General features: G+C 42.0%; 1 protein-coding gene across 6 annotated transcripts in view; it reads right to left on the reverse strand.

Moving 5' to 3' along the window:
• Window positions 1-23,003, reverse strand: part of PARP6 (poly(ADP-ribose) polymerase family member 6) — a 109,195-nt gene that overhangs the window by 4,011 nt on the left and 82,181 nt on the right. For 4 of the 6 annotated variants that reach the window (XM_040343034.1, XM_040343033.1, XM_040343039.1 and 1 more), the window contains 6 exons: window positions 16,710-16,822; window positions 13,045-13,117; window positions 12,679-12,748; window positions 11,576-11,655; window positions 9,985-10,048; window positions 6,651-6,735 (listed from right to left, as the gene is read on the reverse strand). In XM_040343034.1, coding sequence (XP_040198968.1) covers window positions 6,651-6,735; window positions 9,985-10,048; window positions 11,576-11,655; window positions 12,679-12,748; window positions 13,045-13,117; window positions 16,710-16,822 — 485 coding nt within the window. The remainder of the gene's footprint in view (window positions 1-6,650; window positions 6,736-9,984; window positions 10,049-11,575; window positions 11,656-12,678; window positions 12,749-13,044; window positions 13,118-16,709; window positions 16,823-23,003) is intronic. The other 2 variants (XM_040343038.1, XM_040343036.1) reach the window with 1 other exon arrangement.

Below are 23,003 nucleotides of genomic sequence, written 5' to 3' on the forward strand. Positions count from 1 at the left end.
TGCGAGGGATGGGATCGGACGGACTTATCCGGTGAGTCTGTACAGACGACCGGATAAGTCCGAGGGACAGGATTCCAGCGGATAGATTTCTTAGCATGCTAAGAAATTTTTATCCGCTGGGAATCCGTCGGCTGGACAAATGTCCGCTGAAAATTGTCCGCTCGGGCCTACACACGACCGGATCTATCCGCTGGAACTGATCCGCGGATAAATCCCAGCGGATAGATCCGGTCGTGTCTACGGGGCCTAAGGTGTCTCCTAAAACACATAAAACTACTCTCTCATCACAAAAGGACTCAATACTCTGGGTAAAAAGTCCCAAACTCTAAAATGAACTTTAAAAGAGAAAGCACTAAATGTTTTTTTCTGTAAGAAACTCATTTCAAAAGTGACTAAATTCCTAGATTATCAAACTACAGATTCCGCATGGGGTCCACACCACCAACACGAAATACAAAACTAAAAGGGTTGTAGTCCTTCATTCCAACCCTCTCCTCCCTCACTCCAATCGAACAGCTGTTGACAGAGAAGGTTTTCATTTTGTTTTTTTAAAGGTATCTGAGCAGTAAATCAACTACGGTACTCTTGCTAACAGGTACTTCAATAACTACAAATGGGTACCCTACCATGTGCGAAATACTGCATCAGTGTAAAACTGGAATGCTAATAGTAGGAGACAACCTAAACAGCCCCCTCAGCCCCTTACTGGACACTTTGATATGGACTTCCTCTATCCACAACAGAGCACTGTGTCAAATCAAGAAACACATCTCTACACTTATGTCCTATGACACTTCCCCATGACACAGAAACAAATGAAACAAAGCAAAAGCCTGTCCAGTATTACAAAATTCTGGAAAAAACACTGAGTCTCCGTTTTGTTACAGACTGCAAGTCTCTCCCTGATCAACTCACCTCCCCCTACCTACTAGAAGCAAACATTCCAGTACTGTCCAAAGAAGAGATGATCCCAATTACAGGACTAAAAACGGGGGGGAACTAATGCGCAAAACCAACCTCAACAAGGGCACAACAAAGCTAAAATAAGAAAATCAAATGAATAATGCAGCTGCCACGACTAATAGTGTTCACACACTTAAAGCAATTAATGACAAGGGGGGGTGTAATGGCGCTTGCAACAGGATCTAATTAAAACTAAATATCAATAACTATTTCCATAATGTGAATAAGTTGTCAGCAAATTGTGCTCCACTGGTTCCTGTGTAAAATGTGTTCCACTCTGAATAAAATCATATACCCACCCAACATTAACTGAGTAATGTGGAGAGTAGTAAGAGTGGATAAATGATGATAAAAAAGACAAATGTGCCAGTGACCCGCACAATATTTTATCTGAACAATTACAGGACTGTCTCACTTCTCAATGTAGATATGCCAAGATTTGTTGTGATTTTATCACTGTATTCATTCCTTAGAGCAAGATTAAAATTGAATAGTCACCTTTCTGAAACCATTATAATCCAAAACGGGACTTGTCTGAGGTGCCCTTTGTTTCCCAACATATATATAATTACTTTGGAGTCGTTCGTTAGGCATCTAAATGCCAACCCCAACATTAAAAAACGTCACCATGGTCCAGGCAGGATATACTGTAAACTTGATATTTTTCTATTTCTTATGAATTCCCACATCACACAATCCAACCTAATTGTTGGTATTATTGGAAGAACACCAGATTATATCTGATTAACCACTTGACCTCCGCAAGATTTACCCCATTCATGACCAGGCCATTTTATTTGTTCTTTGGCACTGTGTTGCTTTAACTGACAACTGCGCCTTCATGTAACGCTGTACACAAATGAAATATATATATATATATATTTTTTTTACCATAAATAGAGCTTTCTTGGTATTTGATCATCACTGGGTTTTAAATTTTTTGCACTATAAACTAAAAAAATATTTACACTATGTTATAAAACATATCCAATAAAACAATTTCTTCATAAATAAATAATATTCTGCTACATATTTTTGGTAAAAAAAATCCCAAAATGTATTGGTTTATGCAAATTTTATAGTGTCTACAAATTATATTTACATATACTGATTTTTTTTTTTATTTTAGTAATAGTGGCGATCAGCGACTTGTAGTGGGACTGGGATAGTATGGTGGGCAGTCTGACACTAACTGATACTTTGTGGTAGAGTGATCACTGTTATAACTGCACTTTCACTGTACTATGACACTGTCTGGGAAGAAAATGTGTGCCTAACAGTGTTTAGTGTGTTTACTGTGATGTGCTTTTACTAAGGCACATGCAGATTTTTATTCCCTGCTTTGCAGGGAAACAACAAAATGTCACATCTCCTCTGACGGGACAGAGCTCTGTATTGTTTACATTGACAGAGCTCTGTTCTGTCTTCCTCTTCACCGATCAGCGGATGCCGGCGGTCAATCATTGGCCGGCACCCGCTGATCGGCTTGTGCTGTGAATAATCACAGTAAAGGTGGCACACTACATTCCCCTAAGTGATACGTGATCCAGCCCAGGAGAGCTGCTCTGCACGCCATGGTGAGGCGATCAGCAAGGAGTTAAAAAACAACTAAACTAAATCTTTTCAACTTAACATAACCCTACCCCAAGGAATGCTACCCGTTCACCCTTGAATGAAGGATATCCTTTGCATATTAACATCTTGCACTAGTTGTACTACCAGTTGCTGAAATGTATACTCCACGTCATCTGTTTTTAACCATGTATTACAAATAAACATATATTTTTTTACTTTAATACAATTGCCTACCTATCTAAGTGCCGGTAAAGTCCAAACTTCAAGGGAAATTGTTATCCTAAAGTGCATGGACACATAGGATAACATTGAGCTGCTTCTAAAGTCAAAACATAAAACTCCTGTAGCAGCAGCGTTTTTTAAACCAGTGTGCATGGACTCTTAATCTCCACCCTGTATTCTAACATGTTTTGCTGTGCATATCCCCTTTCCCAACACTGGATCAACCTATGGAGCATGGGAAAAAGGCCAGCTCCCGTGCTGACAGAAATGGACAAGGGTAACCATTAAAGTTGTAAAGGAAAATGTTTTTTCACCTTAATGCAATCTATGCATTAAGGTGAAAAAACATCTGATGATGCCGCCCCCCGAGCCCCCGTTATACTTACCTGACCCCTCGAAAGTCCTGCGCAGTCCCGATATCCTCTTCGCCGCTCAGCCTGGCCGCTGATTGGCTAGAGCGGATGGATGGAGAGCAGTGCAGCCATTGGCTGGCGCTGCTGTCAATCACATCCAGTGACGCGGTGCGCCAAGGGGCGGGGCCGAGTGATACAGCGAGCGGCTATGGCCGCTTGCTGTATAACGGGAGCGAGACCGCAATTACTCACCACCATGCGAGCTCTCGCATGACTGTGGTCAGTAATTGCGGGGAGGACCAGAGACAGCCGCCGAGGGACCCCAGAAGACGTGGATCGGGGCCACTCTGTGCAAAAACAAACTGCACAGTGGAGGTAAGTATAACATGTTTGTTATTTGAAAGGAAAAAAAATGTTTCCTTTAGTAACCCTTTAACCTTACTATCCATAAAAGCTCTAAGGCCCCATTCACACCTGAGTATAGCGTTTTCAGACAGAAAGTCGTGCAAATTTACCACGATTTTTCTGCGATTTTTGCGGTGGGTTTTACTGCGCTTTTGCCGCGATTTTGTACATGTCAAAAGTGTACCAATGTAAAAAGCAGAAAAACGCCCAAATCTGCCTAAAAAAAGTCCCAGAACTTGTTTGAGCTTCAGGCGTTTTGGAGCAGCTTCTGGCTTCAGGCGTTTTGGAGTGGCGATGTGGACCATCTCCACAGAGAATAATATATTTTTTCCCCTCCAGCGTTTTGTAGCTTCAGGCTTCAAGCTACAAAACGCTCAGGTGTGAATAGGGTCTAAATGCCACCCAGGCTAATGACTCCAAGTTACAGCGCCTTGAAAAAGTATACATACCCCTGGAAATTTTCCACATTTTGTCATGTTACAACCAAAAACTTAAATGTATTTTATTGGGATTTTATGTCATAGACCAACACAAAGTGGCCCATAATTGTGAAGTGGAAGGAAAATGATAAATGGTTTCCATTTTTTTTCCACAAATAAATATCTGAAAAGTGTGGCGTGCATTTGTATTCCTCTTCCCTTACTCTGATACCCCTAACTAAAATCCAGTGGAACCAATTGCCTTCATAAGTCACCTAATTAGTAAATAGAGTCCACCTGTGTGTAATTTAATCTCAGTATAAATACAGCTGTTCTGTGAAGCCCTTTAGAGGTTTGTAAGAGAACCTTAGTGAACAAACAGCATCATGAAGGCTAAGGAACATATCAGACAGTTCAGGGATAAAGTTGTGGAGAAGTTTAAAGCAGGGTTAGATTATGAAAAAATATCCCAAGCTTTGAACTCACAGAGCTCTGTTCAATCCATCATCCGAAAAAGGAAAGGCTGTCCATCTAAGCTGACAGGCCATGCAAGGAGAGCATTAATCAGAGAAGCAGCCAAGAGGCCCATGGTAACTCTGGAGGAGGTGCAGAGATCTACAGCTCAGGTGGAAGAATCTGTCCACAGGAAAACTATTAGTCGAGCACTCCACTAATCTGGACTTTATGGACGAGTGACAAGAAGAAAGACATTATTGAAAGCAAGCCATAAGAAGTCCAGTTTGCAAGAAGTCATGTGGGGGACACAGCAAACATGTGGAAGAAGGTGCTCTGGTCAAGTGAGGCCAGAATTTAACTTTTTGGCGAAAAACTGGTGTGGCGAAAAACTAACACTGCACATTACCCTGAACACACCACCTCCACATGGTGGTGGAAGCATCATGTTGTGTGGGTGCTTTTCTTTAGCAATAACAGGGGTCAGAGTTGATGGGAAGATGGATGGAGCCAAATACAGGGAAATCTTAGAGAAAAACCGGTTAGAGTCTGCAAATACTTGCGACTGGGGTGGAGGTTCACCTTCCAGCAGGACAACAACCCTAAACATACAGCCAGAGCTACAATGGAATGGTTTAGATAAAAGCATATTCATATGTTAGAAAGGCCCAGTCAAAGTCCAGACCTAAATCCAACTGAGAATCTGTGGCAAGACTTAAAAATTGCTGTTCACAGACGCTCTTCATCCAATATGACAGAGCTTGAGCTATTTTCCAAAGAAGAATGGGCAAAAAGTTCACTCTCTAGGTGTGCAAAGCTGGTAGAGACATGCCCAAAAAGACTTACAGCGAAAGGTAGTTCTACAACATATTGACCCTGGGGGGCTGAATACAAATGCACGCCACACTTTCACATATTTATTTGTAAAATAAAATGAAAACTATTTATCATTTTCCTTCTACTTCACAATTACAGTATGTGCCACTTTGTGTTGATATATCACATAAAATCCCAATAAAATACATTTATGTTTTTGGTTGTAACATTTCAAGGGGTGTGGATCTTTTTTCAAAGCACTGTATGCTCTTGATGGTACAGAACCGTCTGTTGTACACACATTCTAACCCTGATGCCGTGTACACACGGTCGTTTTGTCTTGTAAAAAAACATTGTTTTTTCTCATGAAAAAAACGAAGTTTTTCAAACTTCATTTTAAAAAACGAAGTTGCCTACACACCATAGTTTTTTTTTAAATGCTCTAGCAAAGCGCAGTTACGTTCAGCGCGTACGGCGGCACTCTGTTCCATTCAAGCTCGCGTCATAACTTGCTTCTGAGCATGCGCGGGTTTAAAAACGTCATTTTAAACGTTGTTTTAGCCCACACACGGTCATTTTTTATGACACAAAAAAACGACATTAAAAATTGAAGCATGTTCGATTTTTTTTTGTCGTTTTTCAGAAGACATAAAGCGACGTTTTCCCCAACATGCATCATTTAAAAATGTCGTTTTTTTTCATCACAAAAAACGACTGTGTGTACGCGGCATTACTTTCTAAATGAAGTTCTGCACCAAAGTAGAAGGCACTTTGTTGCTCATATAGTAGGACTGTCCAAATATCTTCCCCCACTTTAAGAATGTCCACAACATTATTTCAACAACTATAACCAGCAACAGCCCAGAAATCACTCCAGCACAATACTTGTGATATGACAAAATAAATGAAGTTAAGTTAATGATGGAATCTGATTTATCAACAAGTCTGTATAATTTCATATGTAAAGCCTAGTACACACAGGCCTAATGGCGGCCGGCATCTGCCGGTTCAATAGACACCGGCTGACATTCGGCCTGTGTGTATGGCAGCCGGTCCAACAGAAGCCGGTCGTTCGGCCAGCTCTTGTCAAAGGCTCATGGCCGAAAAAGGTCTGCCAACCAGCTCCCAATCAGCACTCTCAGCCACCGGAGTGTTATGGTGGGGCGGCATCTCCCCCTTGTCAGGACGCAATAGCACAGCAGGGGAGATTGCTGTTCTAACATCAGATTGTTAGTACAGCGGCTCGGACCTGAGCTCTCCATTTTTTTTCCGTTCAACCCAGTGGTGTGTATGAGGCTTAAGTTTCTAAAGGGGTAACATGTTGCAAATAAATCTTTGTATTCTACCACATATATTTACCTAAAATACCAAAGTTCTAGCAAAGGACACATGCATCACAACATTTATATTTAGTATTGTACATGGCATAGATATAGCTACTTACACAAAGAAAAAACGTGTGCAGACATGGTCAGACACCGGGCACACCCAAATATTCCCATGCTTCTGCAGATCCTTTGATGTTATTACTATGAAGAAGCATAATAATGGTATAATCAGAATAAATCAAGAAACTTAGTAACATCTGAAAGAATGTTTAACTAGACAGGCTGTCGTGAACATCAGAAAGGTAATTTAAACATGTGACAGAGAGGGTGACATACAGACAATGAGAATACAAAGATGCAGACCTTGCCAGAATCCCTTTAATAAAGAGGAAACAGACTTAAAATGGAAAGTATATAGATTATAGAATGTTCAAATACTGCACACTTTGCATTATCATTGTGTCACATCAAGTGTATCTATTGCCAACATATAAAATCATATGTACATTTCCATATTGTATTTTGATCATTTCTAGTCTATGCGTATTAATCTGAATAATCTTGAAGTTTGAAAACGTACTTTACATCCCCACACATTTACTTCTGTGAAGTCAGTGACATGTAGTCACTATGCCCTCTGAATAGGCACTGTTGTGTCACACATTTCACAGAGGGTGCCTTCTAAACTACAGAGGCTGAGGTGCCAAGAGGAGGAGGCGGAGTCAGTACAGGAAGTACTGCTTGCAGGCAGCAAGGTACCATGGGAGGTAAGGTAAATGACAGATTGCCAAAGGCACCAACATCCTAATAATATAGTCAACATTTTAAAAAGAAGAAAGAAAGGACTTTTGAGGTACCAACACCTTTTATATATATAAAAAATATACATTTTATTACAAAGACCTTAAAATTACACACATATTAACATGTTGTGCGTAACAAACCTCCCTTTAATGCCTCCCATAGAGTAAATTACACCAGCCCATAATCACACATATGAATACAATTCTTAAAGGGGTTGTAAAGGTAAAAAAAAATCCCTAAATAGCTTCCTTTACCTTAGTGCAATCCTCCTTCACTTACCTCCTCCTTCAATTTTGCTTTTAAATGTCCTTATTTCTTGTTAGAAATCCTCACTTCCAGTTCTTCTGTCTGTAATCCACACAGTAATGCAAGGCTTTCTCCTTGGTGTGGAGATAGCCTTTTGAGGGGGCGAGCAGGAGGGTCAGGACACTCTCTACTTTGCAGATAGAGAAAGGAGCTGTGTGTTAGTGGGCGTCCTGACACTCCTGCTCGCCCCCTCAAGAGGCTTTCTCTACACCAGGGAGAAAGCCTGGCATTACTGTGTGGATTACAGACAGAAGAACAGGAAGTGAGGATTTCTCAGAAAAAATAAGGACATTTAAAAGCAAAATGGAAGGATGAGGTAAGTGATTATAGATTGTCGCGGCGACACCGCGTCATCGAAGCGGCGACACCGCGGACACGCCCCGCGTATTGTTTACGCGCGGACCTCTGTTCGATGGTGTGTACAGCCATCGAACAGAAGTCCCCGGGCAGACATGTCCGATGAAAACGGTCCGCGGACCGGTTTCATCGGACATGTCTGCTCGTGAGTACTCGGCCTTACAGGTGTTCTAATCTCTCTCTACTCTATCCAAAAGAAAACTTGGCGCCGGCCATACACAAATATGCAGCCTCTCAGCGCCTGGTCCTTAGCGCAGAGGGACCGCATATTTGCATGAATTGCCTCCCAATACACCTGTGCAAAGAGCGTGCCCGCTGCGCGCTCCCAGCACAGTTACCATCGCCTAACCGAAAACTCCCGATCACTCCCTGCGATCAGGAGTTTTCGGACCACGTGACCGCCGTGACAGACAATCACGACAGTCACGTGTTCTTAAGCCGCACCCCGCCTCCCGGCATCATAAACCCCTTAAAGGGCTGGGAGGCGCCGATGCTAAGAGGTTAATTTTTTTTTTACAAATTCTTTATTGAAAAGGTGGCATCCAGTAGTTCCTTTAATTACATATTAAGAAAAATATTTTATTTCTGTCTATGTTGTTGTTGGAGAGTTCATTTGTTTTCATGTCTGGTAAAACATAATCAGTACAGGAAGTGAGAAAAAGTCTCTATGATGGTGCTGAGGAAAGCAGTAAAAACCTGACAGTTCTCTTTCCCACTCTATCCAAAAACTTCGACATAAACGTTTTGGGTAGACAGCTGTAACAGCTGTGGTAGGGAAATCTTAAAGCGGAACCTCTGTAATTTTTTTTTATCTTTCCATCTATTAAAGCTTTTGCCCTTGTTGTTTTAACTTTGGATAGTAAAACATTTTTTTTCTGCCAGTAAATACCTTATACAACCTCTTTCTTGTCTGGTAATTAGCCTAGGCTTATGACATCATGCACAGCTCTCTCTCTCACTCTCGTGAGATTTTGGCAGGAAGGAAGGGGGGGGGGGGGTGAGTCATAAGAGGGCCAATGAGAGCTGCAGAGCTGGAGGTGTGTGTCTGTGAAAATCCCAAAAGTAAACAGGCAGCAGCTTCAGCTGCCCACAGTTAAAATGGCTGCAGCCAGACTTAGTGGAAGGAGATTTCTGTGGCATATTTGGAAAGTACAGAATGACAGTATATATAAAATAATATGCAAAGTGGTTGGAGGGAAGCTCCAGAACGGCAAAGATGTTTTTATTACAGATTATGTGTGCAGACTGCAGTTCCTCTTTAAAGCGGGAGTTCAACCATTCCTTTTTTTTTTTTCCCTTAGCTTCCTGCTCGTTCGGTCTAGGGGAATCGGCTATTTGTATTAAAATATGAGCAGTACTTACCCGTTTTCGAGATGCATCTTCTTCCGTCGCTTCCGGGTATGGGTCTTCGGGAGCGGGCGTTCCTTCTTGATTGACAGTCTTCCGAGAGGCTTCCGACGGTCGCATCCATCGCGTCACTCGTAGCCGAAAGAAGCCGAACGTCGGTGCGGCTCTATACTGCGCCTGCGCACCGACGTTCGGCTTCTTTCGGAAAATCGTGACGCGATGGATGCGACCGTCGGAAGCCTCTCGGAAGACTGTCAATCAAGAAGGAACGCCCATTCCCGCAGCCCATACCCGGAAGTGGCGGAAGAAGATGCATCTTTCGAAAACGGGTAAGTACTGCTCATATTTTAATACAAATAGCCGATTCCCCTAGACCGAACAAGCAGGAAGCTAAGGGAAAAATGTGTAGGGTATGGGTGAACCTCCGCTTTAAGGAAAGTTGACTAGCTGCCTACACAACTCCATGTGCCTTTTTCTTGTGGAATGAATAATAGAACTTTAAGCAACTGCAGCACCTTTCTCCAGACCTTTGTTTAGTTTCTATGCATCAACCACTATGTACATAGTAACACTGCTTTCAAACATTTTTCCTATTTCACGTATACACCTTAAATGCAATTAAATAGAGCCAGTTACCTTCACACAGTGCAATACAATTGAGATTCCGACTCTGCAAAAAACGGGACTGGAGACATCGAGTCTAATAGAGAAAGCAGAAAGATAGAATGACAGATGTCAGAAATGGCAAACATCATGGCAGGGGACTGCGAGAGTGCTATGGGCATACCAGCTTGCATGCCTGCTGTGCCAGGCTTTTTTTTTTAAGAGTTAAAAAAAAGAAACAAAAATTAACAATCCAAGTGCTGACGGTAAATTTTTGTTTTATTTTTTTCACCTCCAAGTGCTGAATCTGTGTAAAAAACACACATTTGTCACCGTTCCATAGATAATGAGGGCCAGTTCACACTGGGATCACACAGGAACACGTGCCCCGTTGCTGTGCGGTTCCTGCGTGTTCCTGTGCACTGAGATTTTGCATCCCATTCATTTGAATGGGCTGTAGAATACACCAAAACGTGAAAAAAAGTAGTGCATACACTACTTTTAAAAACATGCTGCATCAAATCGCATTGTTTATGCAATTAGGTACCCGCAAACACACTGCATTTGCGATCTGCATTTGGGGTGCTGTTAACATTACACTGGCACCTACATGCACATCGCAACGGAGGTGCAGCTGAAGCAACTTACCTGCACTGCGTTCTGGTATAAACTGGTGTGATAACATTTTCATTACAAAATGCAGGTCTTCACCAATTAATCCAGACAAATATTAATATATAAATGTGTATAAAATGTAACACTTATCTTGTTTTAAGCAGGACTAAGTAAAGTACCTAAAGGACTAATTCTAAAGTTACCAATGAAGAGCAGATGGTAATGAATGTCTCTTGATGTATAGTGAACATTTCTCTGTTTATGTATTTCAAGGAATACATGACTTTGGCTAACTAAACATTATTGTGAGAGAAATCTGTAAACGTGGAATGATTGTGTTTGAAAGACAAATAATTATTTCACACAAAGTATCATATGTTATAACGCCCCTTGTTTCTAAGTGTAGTGTATACGATACTCTTGAAAAGCATTAAGTGAGTCACAGTAAATATGAGAACTTATAGTATTACTTGCATGTGCTATTGTATGTATACTAAAAAAAAAACTCTTTTGAGTCTTCGTTCTATCAGGTTAAGGTCAGTCAATGATTTGGACCAGTGCAAAAAGCAAGGTCCATAAAGACATGGATAAGCGAGTTTGGGGTGGAGCAACTTGACTGGCATGCACCTCAATAAAAACACCTTTGGACTGAATTAGAGTGGAGACTGCGAGCCGCGACTTCTCGTCCAACATCAGTGCCTGACTTTACAAATGCACTTCTAGAAGAATGGTCAAACATTCTCATAGACACACTCCTAAACCTTGTGGACAGCCTTCCCAGAAGAGTTGGAGCTGTTAACGCTGCAAAGGGTGGACCAACCCAAATTGAACCCTACGGACTAAGACTGGGATGCCATTAAAGTTCATGTGCGTGTAAAGGCTCACTGCTTTCTGGTGTGAAGGAGTCCTAAATCAGTTTTCTAAGTTCTTCTGTATGTGTTGAATGTGTGAATACATGTCAAAGGAGTTTCCAGAACACCAAGCAAAGTAGCTTCAGTTAAAGTAATACCTGAGGAATGGTGTTCATCCTATTGTATCTCTGCACCAGCTCATCCTTGGATGGCATCCGATGTTGCCCCTTCCCCATACCTATTGGGATAAAAAGAAAAGAAAACTTTTTGACCTAATATGCAATAAATATGGGGATAAATATTTATATGGTCTGACATAGTAACGATTTTACAGAGTTTACACAGCTGATTTTATTAAAAGCAAACCATATTAAATTGTACTAAGAGAATTTAGTTATTTGGTTTTTGACTGAGTTTTCTGTACTCAGTGGAGAAGCAGTCTAGTTTCTAGGTCTTCTCAGGTTTCCCTAAGCATGGGGGTTGATTGCTCCTGTCTGCTGCTGGAAGATGCTTCCAGAGATAGATAAGAAGGATCAGCCACTGAAGTTATGAATATTTATCTGACCTCAGCTAATCCCTGGGAAGAGAGTGGGCACCCAGCAGGTGGCTGGGGAGAAAAGAAATACTTGGAAGGCTTGTTCAGCAGTGTTGTTCTACCACCTAAAAAAAGTTGCTGTTGGGCCTCAGTATGTGCTTGGCTGAGGGACCAAAGGAAATTTAATAAAGGATATTTCTTGGAGGGTATCACCTGTGGAGGCTGGTCTGAAGAAGGATCCTTTTTCCCCCTCACTAGAGAGTGTGTCATGAAGGCTGTGTGGCAGACAGCTGACCTTGGACATTGTGAGTGGGACCTTGATTTAGAACTCTAGGTGTGCTTTGGGGAAGTGAATGCTACATGGACTGGGACTGCTCATATAAAGTCTCAGATTAGCTGGCTATTACCTCTTCCTCCAGCAAAGGCTGCTGCTAAAGAACCTGTCCTCCTGTACCTGTTCTGTATATTGGAGTATCCTGTAGCCTCACTCCTGTCTCCTTTTTTTAAAACACTGCAATAAAGCTACAAAATACATTTATAGACTGAGCCTGTGTTTGTTGGTGTGCTATGAGCTGGTTACTGGGCCTGGCAGCCTCTGAACAGGTAAGGGAGACTTGGGTTATTTCCAGTGGCCCCTCCGGGGGGGGGGGGGGGGGCTACATATTCATTAGGTCTGGAAAAAAACATACATCTTATATGGCTTGTTGGTACACTTCAGATACTTACCTGAGTATCCAAAAGAAATACTGGAGATGGGACTAAGGTAGATTCCTTTCCCATATGCTGCTCCATGCAACTATAGAGACAAATAACATAGTCAGAGTCCACTAAAGAGCATGCATGGTAGCATATGTTTTACTAATTATGTTTAAATAGAGTGTCCTTGTATAAATAGAAAAATACACCATTTGTCTACACCACTGAAAAATCCCTGGGCCCCATCCAGTATAAGTTATTTAAGTGATTTTAAAAACGTAACTCATAGTTTCTGTGATGCCTTCTGTTGACCCAAAATAATTGAACCCTATTACGATTCCGGCGTGTTCATGAAATAATGGCCCACATGAGAGATCACACTTTAGGGAAACTTACCTGCAGTTTAGTGTAGGATGCATTTACTAGCCCATTCCTCAGAATAGAGTGCCAGTTCTCAATATGAGAGCCGCTGGTGGAAGAGATAGAGTTCCAGTTATCTTTTCAACACAAATAGTCAATTAAAGTGAAAAAATGTCATATTTTTATGTCAGCTGCCATCCCATTCCCCAATACACACACACACATACACACACACACACACACATACACACAGCACTGCATCAATATTGCTGTGAAGTTCAGGGGGACACTACAGTAAACCACTGTGCCATTATAACTGCAGCATTAAAAAGGAAAAAGGCTGAGTAAGTAAGTACATATTAACACTCCTCCACAAATGCTCTCACAGAATGCATCAGTTGTTAAAAAATAAATCATTCCCATACTGCCTATCTGGAGCTGTGTGTTTTTTACATGACCATACATAATTGCTTTATCTTTTTAACATTGGTGTGCGCAGCCTATTGCATTAGGGTGTGCACCCCAGAGCACAAACACATATATATATATATATATATATATATATATATATATGCAGTGGACGGCGTCATTAGTGCAAAGATCAGTGTCAGCAGGGCAGTGGACAGTGTCAGTAGTTTATTTTTTTTATTATTATTTATTTTTTTACAATTTTTTATTATTTTGTTATCAATTTTCTACATCAGTCCTGTTATGGGGCTTTGGTGAAATATCAGGGCCTAAAACAGATCCATGATGCCTCATTTTTGAGAAAGAAACTGAGGACAGAGATTCCCCAGTCCCTTTCTCTACAGCCTGCAGTAAACATAGTTTACTATGCTTCAGTTAAGAATGAGGACAGGAGCGATTGGTACAGATCACTCCTGTCACTGTTCTTTAGAAAAAGAAGGGACCGGTTAATGACATATTTACCAGTCTCTTCCCTGCTCCCGAGAAGAGAGAAGCTGGCAGCACTCCAAAGGGGGAGGGGGGTTTTGGACAGAAGGCAGGGAGAATCAGCACCACACAAGGTGCGCACGCCTACGCTTTTTGACCATTTTAGGTGGAAAGTAGGCGAAACAGTGTCTTTAAATTACATTAAAAAGTTGAAAGGAAGTCATGTATGTAGGAAAATATCCAATGCAATTCATTTGCAAACATGTTAATTGCCCACATGTCTGTAAAGTACAGCTTAAAGTGGAGTTCCACCCATTTTTTTATGCTTGTCTGTGCTGCATGCTCCAATCTCATAGTGTTCAGAATGGACAATTTTTATTTAATTTGTTGCTTGTAAATACCTTTATTTTGCAGTCCTTCATTACTTCCTCCTCATTATTTGCCTAGGCTATTTGCAAGGGTTTCTGGGATAGGCATCATGTTTCCCAGTAGTCCTTGCAAACCTGACTGAAACCTATTACATTGCTTGTGCACTGAGCATGTGCGAGATATGCAAAGCTGAAATCCAGGAAGTCATACAGTCTGGCTTCATGATGCCCACACTTAAGATGGCCACGGTCTATTTCTAGATTATAAACTATTTAAATGCTGTAACAACCTAACAAAACGGACCTTAGTTTACAGACTAACTTTACTAGAATACATTAAGCTTGTGTATTACAGGGGTATTTATATTTAAAAAGTGAAATTGTGGGTGGAACTCCCCTTTAAGGGATAAGTTCATCTTTTAGCAAAAAATAATAAATGCTTTTTTTTTCAGGTAAAAAAGGTGCATTTGCTGTTTTTTGTCTTGGGAGCCTGTAAAGCAATGCACCAGCGATCAGCAGATTGTTGGTACCAAGCAGGACTCCTGCAAACCCGTCAGTGTATCTGTGTGCTTGTACCTCATATAGCCAAGCAGATACTCACTGACAGGAAGAATGAATCAACAACCACAGCGATCAACAGCAACGTGGTAGTTCAGTGAGAACTACAATCTGATAGCCGCAAAGCCTGTCAGGACTTGTAGTTTCCCATTCACTGTAGGCTGTGAATGAATGATGTGGACGGACATCGGACAGTGTCAAAGAATGCCTATCAGACGTTTGGCTAATAGAAATGTGCATGCACAAAGAATGGCTAATAGAAATGCGCATGAGCGCAGAATTCTTGGCAGAATGGTGAGCAGGGGCGCGCACTCAATGCATGTTGGCGCCAGACTGACTATTTAAAGGGGCTCCTGCTTATGCTCCAGTGCTGACTGGTCTTTCAGCTGTTCTGTGTCCTGCTATTACTCTGCTTGTTCCCTTGTTGCTGACTCGACTTGCCTCTGATCGGAATTCGGATCCTGCCTCTGCTCTAGTTCCTGACCCCAGGTTCTTTCTTGACCATGTCTCTGTCTTATGTCTCAAAACCTTGCTGCCCACCTGCTGCTGACCTCACCTTTCCCTGTGACCATGCTGCTGTTTCCAGCCATGCTCTCACATCTGGTTTTAGTGCCTATCTGGCTGTCATCTGTATTAGCTCTGCTCATCACAGCAAGTCCCTGTCTCTCACAAGCCTCGCATCTGAAACTCACAGCCTGTGTGGAGTGCCCCTTTAAGTTTGGCTGGATCAGCTACTGTTCCTAACCTGATGTTCTGCCAGCCTGCTAGGGTCTGCATCTCCTGCTGCAAGCACTTCTATCAAAACCTGCTGGCACTTGTGTTCCTCCTGTCCCTTGGTACCCTCTGTTCCACCTTCAGTGGGACCTAGGCTGGAGATACAAGAGAGGCCAACATCGTCTTTTCAGCCTCCGATCAGGTAGGTGACAGACAGAGCCCCGCACAGCTACATTTGTTTTAAAGATTGACAGCGGGCACCCGGAGAAGAAGTCTGTCAGCTATCACTGGGGAGGGGGGAGAGGGGTAATGGCTGCAGCTGCTGGAACAAGTAGCATGTTCCAAAAGGTGAACTTATCCTTTAAAAGGTACATGTGATCACATCCATCCTAAATGTATCATTTCTTTTTACTTTAATGGCTGTGTCACGGGAGCGTGCCCGCAAGCTAACCCCCTTGGGGGAGAGCTTCCCATAAGGGGGTTAACTGATGTGGGGAGGAGCCGAGACAGCCGCCGAGAGACCCCAGAAGACCAGGGCCACTCTGTGCAAAACGAGCTGCACAGTGGAGGTAAGTATGACATGTTTGTTATTTAAAAAATAAATAAACGGGAACCTTTAGTGTCCCTTTAATATATACAATTTTTGGTTTGGGGTTTAATCCAGCTTTAAATTAAAAATAAACTTTTTGGTTCTGAATTTGGGGTGACATTATTGGCATATGAATGCACTTTGCTTGACGAATGCAATCTTTACCTTTACAGTTTCTTACTGGTGGACCTTCTGGTTTATTTTTTCCACCTCACTATAACGTTTTATAGCTATTTTTTGCTATCTAAATGTTTTGATGTGTTTTAAAGCAACTTTTTTTTTTAGGACTCATTGGGTGTTCCTTTCCATAGTCATAAGTGGTTCTGTCACTCACTTTTTCTTTGCTAGCAACCTTTCTTTGTAATAATACAATTCATTGCACCCACTCTACTTTTCATACTTTAGTGGAGCTGTCATGTCTGGTATCCACCAAATGTACTTGTGTTCTTCCTTTTCATCCCAATGTGCTACACACACTCATAATCTCTTTATGTGACACATATTTAACTATTTCAGCCCCCATGCCCTTCCAACCCAACCATTCTTGCCCCCACCACATGCCCCAATTTTTCTCTCACTGAAAGGCGAATGTGCTTCCGTAGAGTTTCTTGGCAGTTCGGAATCGGGCCTCCTTGGCTGGGGGGCTACTGAGCAGCAAAAACTGATGAGAGGTGTGCATGAACTTCAGCTGCTATCACGGGATTAAGGCAGAGAAAATGGACATGAGGGGAATAAGAAAGGATAAACAGGTGTAAAAAGAGGGTGTTTGTAATAAATGTGAGCAAAGAAAAGAGCAGAAAAACAGCAACAATAAATAAATAGCAAAAAAGAAAATCAAGATCATCGAATTATAAAAAATTAAGAAAAAGATAAAAGGGTATGGCATATGGGATACAGTGATGGCGAACGCGTGGCACGCGTGCCGCTCCCGGCACGGCAAGCTGTTTTGGTGGGCACGCGGTGACAATGCAGAAATGTCAAAGAAAAAAAAATTAAATCGTCAACCGCAACTAGAAACTACATTTCCCACACTACCCTGTGCTAGCGGTGACGTGTCCGAGTGGGCGTAACTTAGAATGAGCGCCCGGAGGTCACGTGTTAGCTTGCTACCCAATGAAAGCTCTCAGATCATCCACTGCCTGACGTGCTGCTGGGCGTGACTGGGAGCATGAGGAGAAGACGCACGGCGGGAAAGAGCTGCAAGACTCGTGAAGCCATCTTCTTCATTGCGCAGTTTGATTCAGCTGCAGACAAAGGTAAGAATACTTATTACTCGAATACTATTTAGACATGGGATACCTGGGTCGTTTTATGACGTCTATTATGGGTTGCCCTGCTAACATCACCCAATCTAAAATGTAAAATTTTGCTGAACAATTACTTTAGCTAATCTCGCTGGTGGGTGTTCTGACAGTTGCTGACTGACTTGGGAAACTTTGTTCTGCAAACATATTACCCCCCTCATTGCTGTTATTGGGTCTAGTTGTCCTTTCCAAACATATTACCCCCCTCATTGCAAGTGACACCTATGCCCAATAACAGCAATGAGGGAGGTAATATGTTTGCAAATGACACCTAGGCCCAAAAACAGCAATGAGGGAGGTAATATGTTTGCTGTTATTGGGCATAGGTGTCATTTGCAAACATATTACCTCCCTCATTACTGTTATTGGGCATAGGTGTCATTTGCAATGAGGGGGGTAATATGTTTGCAAATGACACCCAGGCCCAATAACAGCAATGAGGGGGGTAATATGTTTGCAAAGGACACCTAGGCCCAATAAAAGCAATGAGGGGGGTAATATGTTTGCAAATGACACCCAGGCCCAATAACAGCAATGAGGGGGGTAATATGTTTGCAAAGGACACCTAGGCCCAATAAAAGCAATGAGGGGGGTAATATGTTTGCAAATGACACCCAGGCCCAATAACAGCAATGAGGGGGGTAATATGTTTGCTGTTATTGGGCCTAGGTGTCATTTGCAAACATATTACCCCCCTCATTGCTGTTATTGGGTCTAGGTGTCCTTTGCAAACATATTACCCCCCTCATTGCAAATGAGGGGGGTAATATGTTTGCAAATGACACCTAGGCCCAATAACAGCAATGAGGGGGGTAATATGTTTGCAAATGACACCTAGGCCCAAAAACAGCAATGAGGGAGGTAATATGTTTGCTGTTATTGGGCATAGGTGTCATTTGCAAACATATAACCCCCATCATTGCTGTTATTGGGCCTGTGTCCTGGCCTATGGACAACAATGACACACTTTTTTTTTTTTTCATTTTAGCCCTTTGGATTCTTCTTTGCAATTCTTGTAGAATCTACAGCAGCTTCCAGACCCAGCAGAGCGGTGTCAGCAGCGGCACAGCGCGACTTCTTGTTTCACAGGACATTGGACGATTTGAGCTTATATCTGTCTACATTAAAAAAAGTAAGTTGCTAAGGGTCACATCTGGCCCCCGGGCTACGGTAGTTTCCTGTGTCCCTATGGACAACAATGAAAACATATTTTTTTTTTCATTACAGCCCTCTCTCCGGGATTCTACTTTGCAAATCTTGTAGAATGTACAGCAGCTTTCAGACCCAGCAGAGCGGTGTCAGCAGCGGCACAGCACGCCTTGTTGTTTCACAGGACATTGGACGATTTGAGCTTATATCTGTCTACATTACAGAAACGTAAGTTGCTAAGGGTCACATCTGGCCCCTGGGCTATGGTAGTTTCCTGTGTCCCTATGGACAACAATGAAAACATATTTTTTTTTTCATTACAGCCCTCTCTTTGGGATTCTTCTTTGCAATTCAGAATCTACAGCAGCTTCCAGACCCAGCATAGCGGTGTCAGCAGCGGCACAGCGCGACTTCTTGTTTCACAGGATATTGGACGATGTATATCTGTCTACAAAACCGTGAGTTGTTCTACCTTTTTTGTGAAATGTTGCAATAATATTTTTGGTATAGGTAGGTAGGGATAGATTTGTATTGGGTGCTTCATCCATCCTTATTTTATACATTTTGTGTTTTTTGTAGACATGAACAACCAAAAATGAGTACATCAAAAAAAGCAAAATTAAAAACAGATAGTGGAAGATCATTCCAAGAGACCTGGACACAGTCATTTGGAGTGATTGAACGCAATGGGAAAGCGTTATGTGTTCTGTGTAGTGAAAGTGTGGTATCTCGCACATCTAGTGTCAAACGTCATTTTGATACCAACCACAAAAGTGTTGCCGAACTTGGTGTAGCTGAAAGAAAAGAGTTTCTTGATGGGAAATTGAAGAGATATCACTGCCAGTATCGTAGTTTTTGCAACTATCTTTCTAAAACAAATTATCTGGCAAATGCCAGCTTTGAAATTTCACTGTGCATAGCAAAACATGGAAAGCCCCTCTCTGATGGCGATTTTATCAAAACGGCCATGTTGGCTGTGAGTAATTCCCTTTTTCATGAATTTCCAAACAAGGACAAAATTAAGCAACGAATCTCTGAAATGCCACTTAGCAGAAATACTGTTAAAGATAGAGTCCTGCGTATGGCAAGTGATGTTAGTCAGCAGCTCACCACTGACTTACAAAAGGCAGCCTGTTACTCCATGTGCTTGGATGAAAGCACAGACATAAATAATCATGCAAGGCTAGCAGTAATTTTGCGTTATGCTGTTGGTGACACCATGAGAGAGGAGCTCATGAAACTGTTGTCTTTGCCTGGAAGAACACAAGGGATAGATATCTACAATGCTGTGATGGAGGCTTTTGTCTCACAAGACATAAGGCCAGAAAAAGTGGTTTCAGTTACTAGTGACGGGGCACCTTCCATGGTGGGGGTAACATCTGGTTTCATACAGTTTTTTGTCAAAGAAGCAAAGCACCCAGTCATTCAATTTCATTGTATTATACATCAAGAAGCTCTTTGTGCCAAGGAAAGCAGCAAAATATTAGACGATATCCTCAAGGATGTCACAAAAATGGTGAATTACATCATGGCTCGTGCTCTTAATTTTCGACAGTTTCAAGCACTTCTTGATGAGGTACAGGCACAGTATAATACTTTACTTATGTACAATAATGTACGATGGCTAAGCAGAGGACGGGTCTTGGAGAGATTTGTAGCCTGTTTGGATGAAATTAGGCTGTTTATGAATGACAAGGGGCAGGAATATCCACAGCTCACTGATATGACCTGGCTCACCAATCTCATGTTTTTTACTGATTTTACAATACACTTCAATGTCCTGAACAAAAAACTGCAAGGTTTAGGGAAAACAGCAGAAAGAATGTTTTGTGATATCAGAACATTTGAGAGAAAACTGCAGGTTTTTGAAAGAGACCTTGAAAGTGGGCAGCTGAAATATTTTCCCAATCTAAAAATGCATTTGGAAAATTCTACAACATTTACAGACAATCCAAACCATCATGAAATCTACAAAGAATTTTCTAGCATTATAGCAGTTGCAAAGGAGAATTTTGGCAACAGATTTGTACAGTTCCGTAAGATGGAAACAACCCTGAGTTTTCTTACTTCTCCAGATAAAGCCAAATTTGAAGAACTTGATCTTTCCTGCTTACACTGGTTAGATTTAGAAAATTTGGAAATGGAGCTACTGGAATTTCAAGAAAGCTCTATCTGGAAAAATAAATTCTCTGACCTGCGTGCCACTCTTGAAAAGATGGAGTGTGAAGGGATGACCAAAGACAGCACAGTTGCTAGTTCAGAAAATGAAATACTTAAAGTGTGGAATTCTCTGCCAAATAATTTTAAGGCAATGAAAACACTTGGGATTGCTTTCCTTACTTTGTTTGGGTCATCCTATGCTTGTGAGCAGCTGTTTTCAGCATTGAATTATATCAAATGTGATGCCAGAAATAGACTAACAGATGATTTGAGTGCTGTATGTGTTGCTCTCAAACTAACGGAGTATGAGCCAAGGTTTGACAAGTTATCAGCATGCATACAACAGCAAAAATCACATTAATTGTGCAAAAGCATCCCAAATCTTTATCAACGCCCAGCCAAGGCATCTTTAAAAATGCCCAGCAATGGCATCTTTAATAATGCCCAGGCAAGGCATCTTTACCAATGCCCAGCCAAGGCATCTTTAAAAATGACCAGCAATGGCATCTTTAATAATGCCCAGGCAAGGCATCTTTACCAATGCCCAGCCAAGGCATCTTTAAAAATGCCCAGCCAAGGTATCTTTAAAAATGCCCACTGCTCTGCTGGGTCTGGAAGCTGCTGTAGATTCTAATCTACAAGAATTGCAAAGAAGAATCCAAAGGGCTAAAATGAAAAAAAACAAAAATGTGTCATTGCATCTTTACCAATGCCCAGCCAAGGCATCTTTACCAATGCCCAGACAAGGCATCTTTACCAATGCCCAGCCAAGGCATCTTTAAAAATGCCCAGCAATGGCATCTTTAATAATGCCCAGGCAAGGCATCTTTACCAATGCCCAGCCAAGGCATCTTTAAAAATGCCCAGCAATGGCATCTTTAATAATGCCCAGCCAAGGCATCTTTACCAATGCCCAGACAAGGCATCTTTACCAATGCCCAGCCAAGGCATCTTTAAAAATGCCCAGCAATGGCATCTTTAATAATGCCCAGGCAAGGCATCTTTACCAATGCCCAGCCAAGGCATCTTTAAAAATGCCCAGCCAAGGTATCTTTAAAAATGCCCACTGCTCTGCTGGGTCTGGAAGCTGCTGTAGATTCTAATCTACAAGAATTGCAAAGAAGAATCCAAAGGGCTAAAATGAAAAAAACAAAAATGTGTCATTGCATCTTTACCAATGCCCAGCCAAGGCATCTTTACCAATGCCCAGACAAGGCATCTTTACCAATGCCCAGCCAAGGCATCTTTAAAAATGCCCAGCAATGGCATCTTTAATAATGCCCAGGCAAGGCATCTTTACCAATGCCCAGCCAAGGCATCTTTAAAAATGCCCAGCAATGGCATCTTTAATAATGCCCAGGCAAGGCATCTTTACCAATGCCCAGCCAAGGCATCTTTAAAAATGCCCAGCAATGGCATCTTTAATAATGCCCAGGCAAGGCATCTTTACCAATGCCCAGCCAAGGCATCTTTAAAAATGCCCAGCAATGGCATCTTTAATAATGCCCAGGCAAGGCATCTTTACCAATGCCCAGCCAAGGCATCTTTAAAAATGCCCAGCAATGGCATCTTTAATAATGCCCAGGCAAGGCATCTTTACCAATGCCCAGCCAAGGCATCTTTAAAAATGCCCAGTCATGGCATCTTTAATAATGCCCAGCCATGGCATCTTTACCAATGCCCAGCTAAGGCATCTTTACCAATGCCCAGCCAAGGCATCTTTAATAATGCCCAGCAATAGATCATTAGACTCATCCTCTGCTTATGTTCAATAATGTCTTTTAGCTATGCAAAGTATACTGTGCCTGTACCCATCACAGCATTGTAGATCTCTATCCCTTGTGTAAGCAAATGCATCTTTACCAATGCCCAGCCAAGGCATCTAATGCCCAACCAAGGCATCTTTACCAATCTTTACCAATGCCCAGACAAGGCATCTTTAAAAATGCCCAGCAATGGCATCTTTAAAGATGCCTTACCAAGGCATCTTTAATAATGCCCAGCAAAGCCATCTTTGGAAATGCCCAGCAAAGCCATCTTTGGAAATGCCCAGCAAAGCCATCTTTGGAAATGCCCAGCAAAGCCATCTTTGGAAATGCCCAGCAAAGCCATCTTTGGAAATGCCCAGCAAAGCCATCTTTGGAAATGCCCAGCAAAGCCATCTTTGGAAATGCCCAGCAAAGTCATCTTTGAAAATGCCCAGCAAAGTCATCTTTGAAAATGGCCAGCAAAGTCATCTTTGAAAATGCCCAGCAAAGC

This window comes from Rana temporaria, chromosome 3, assembly GCF_905171775.1.
Source record: "Rana temporaria chromosome 3, aRanTem1.1, whole genome shotgun sequence".
NCBI lineage: Eukaryota > Metazoa > Chordata > Amphibia > Anura > Ranidae > Rana > Rana temporaria.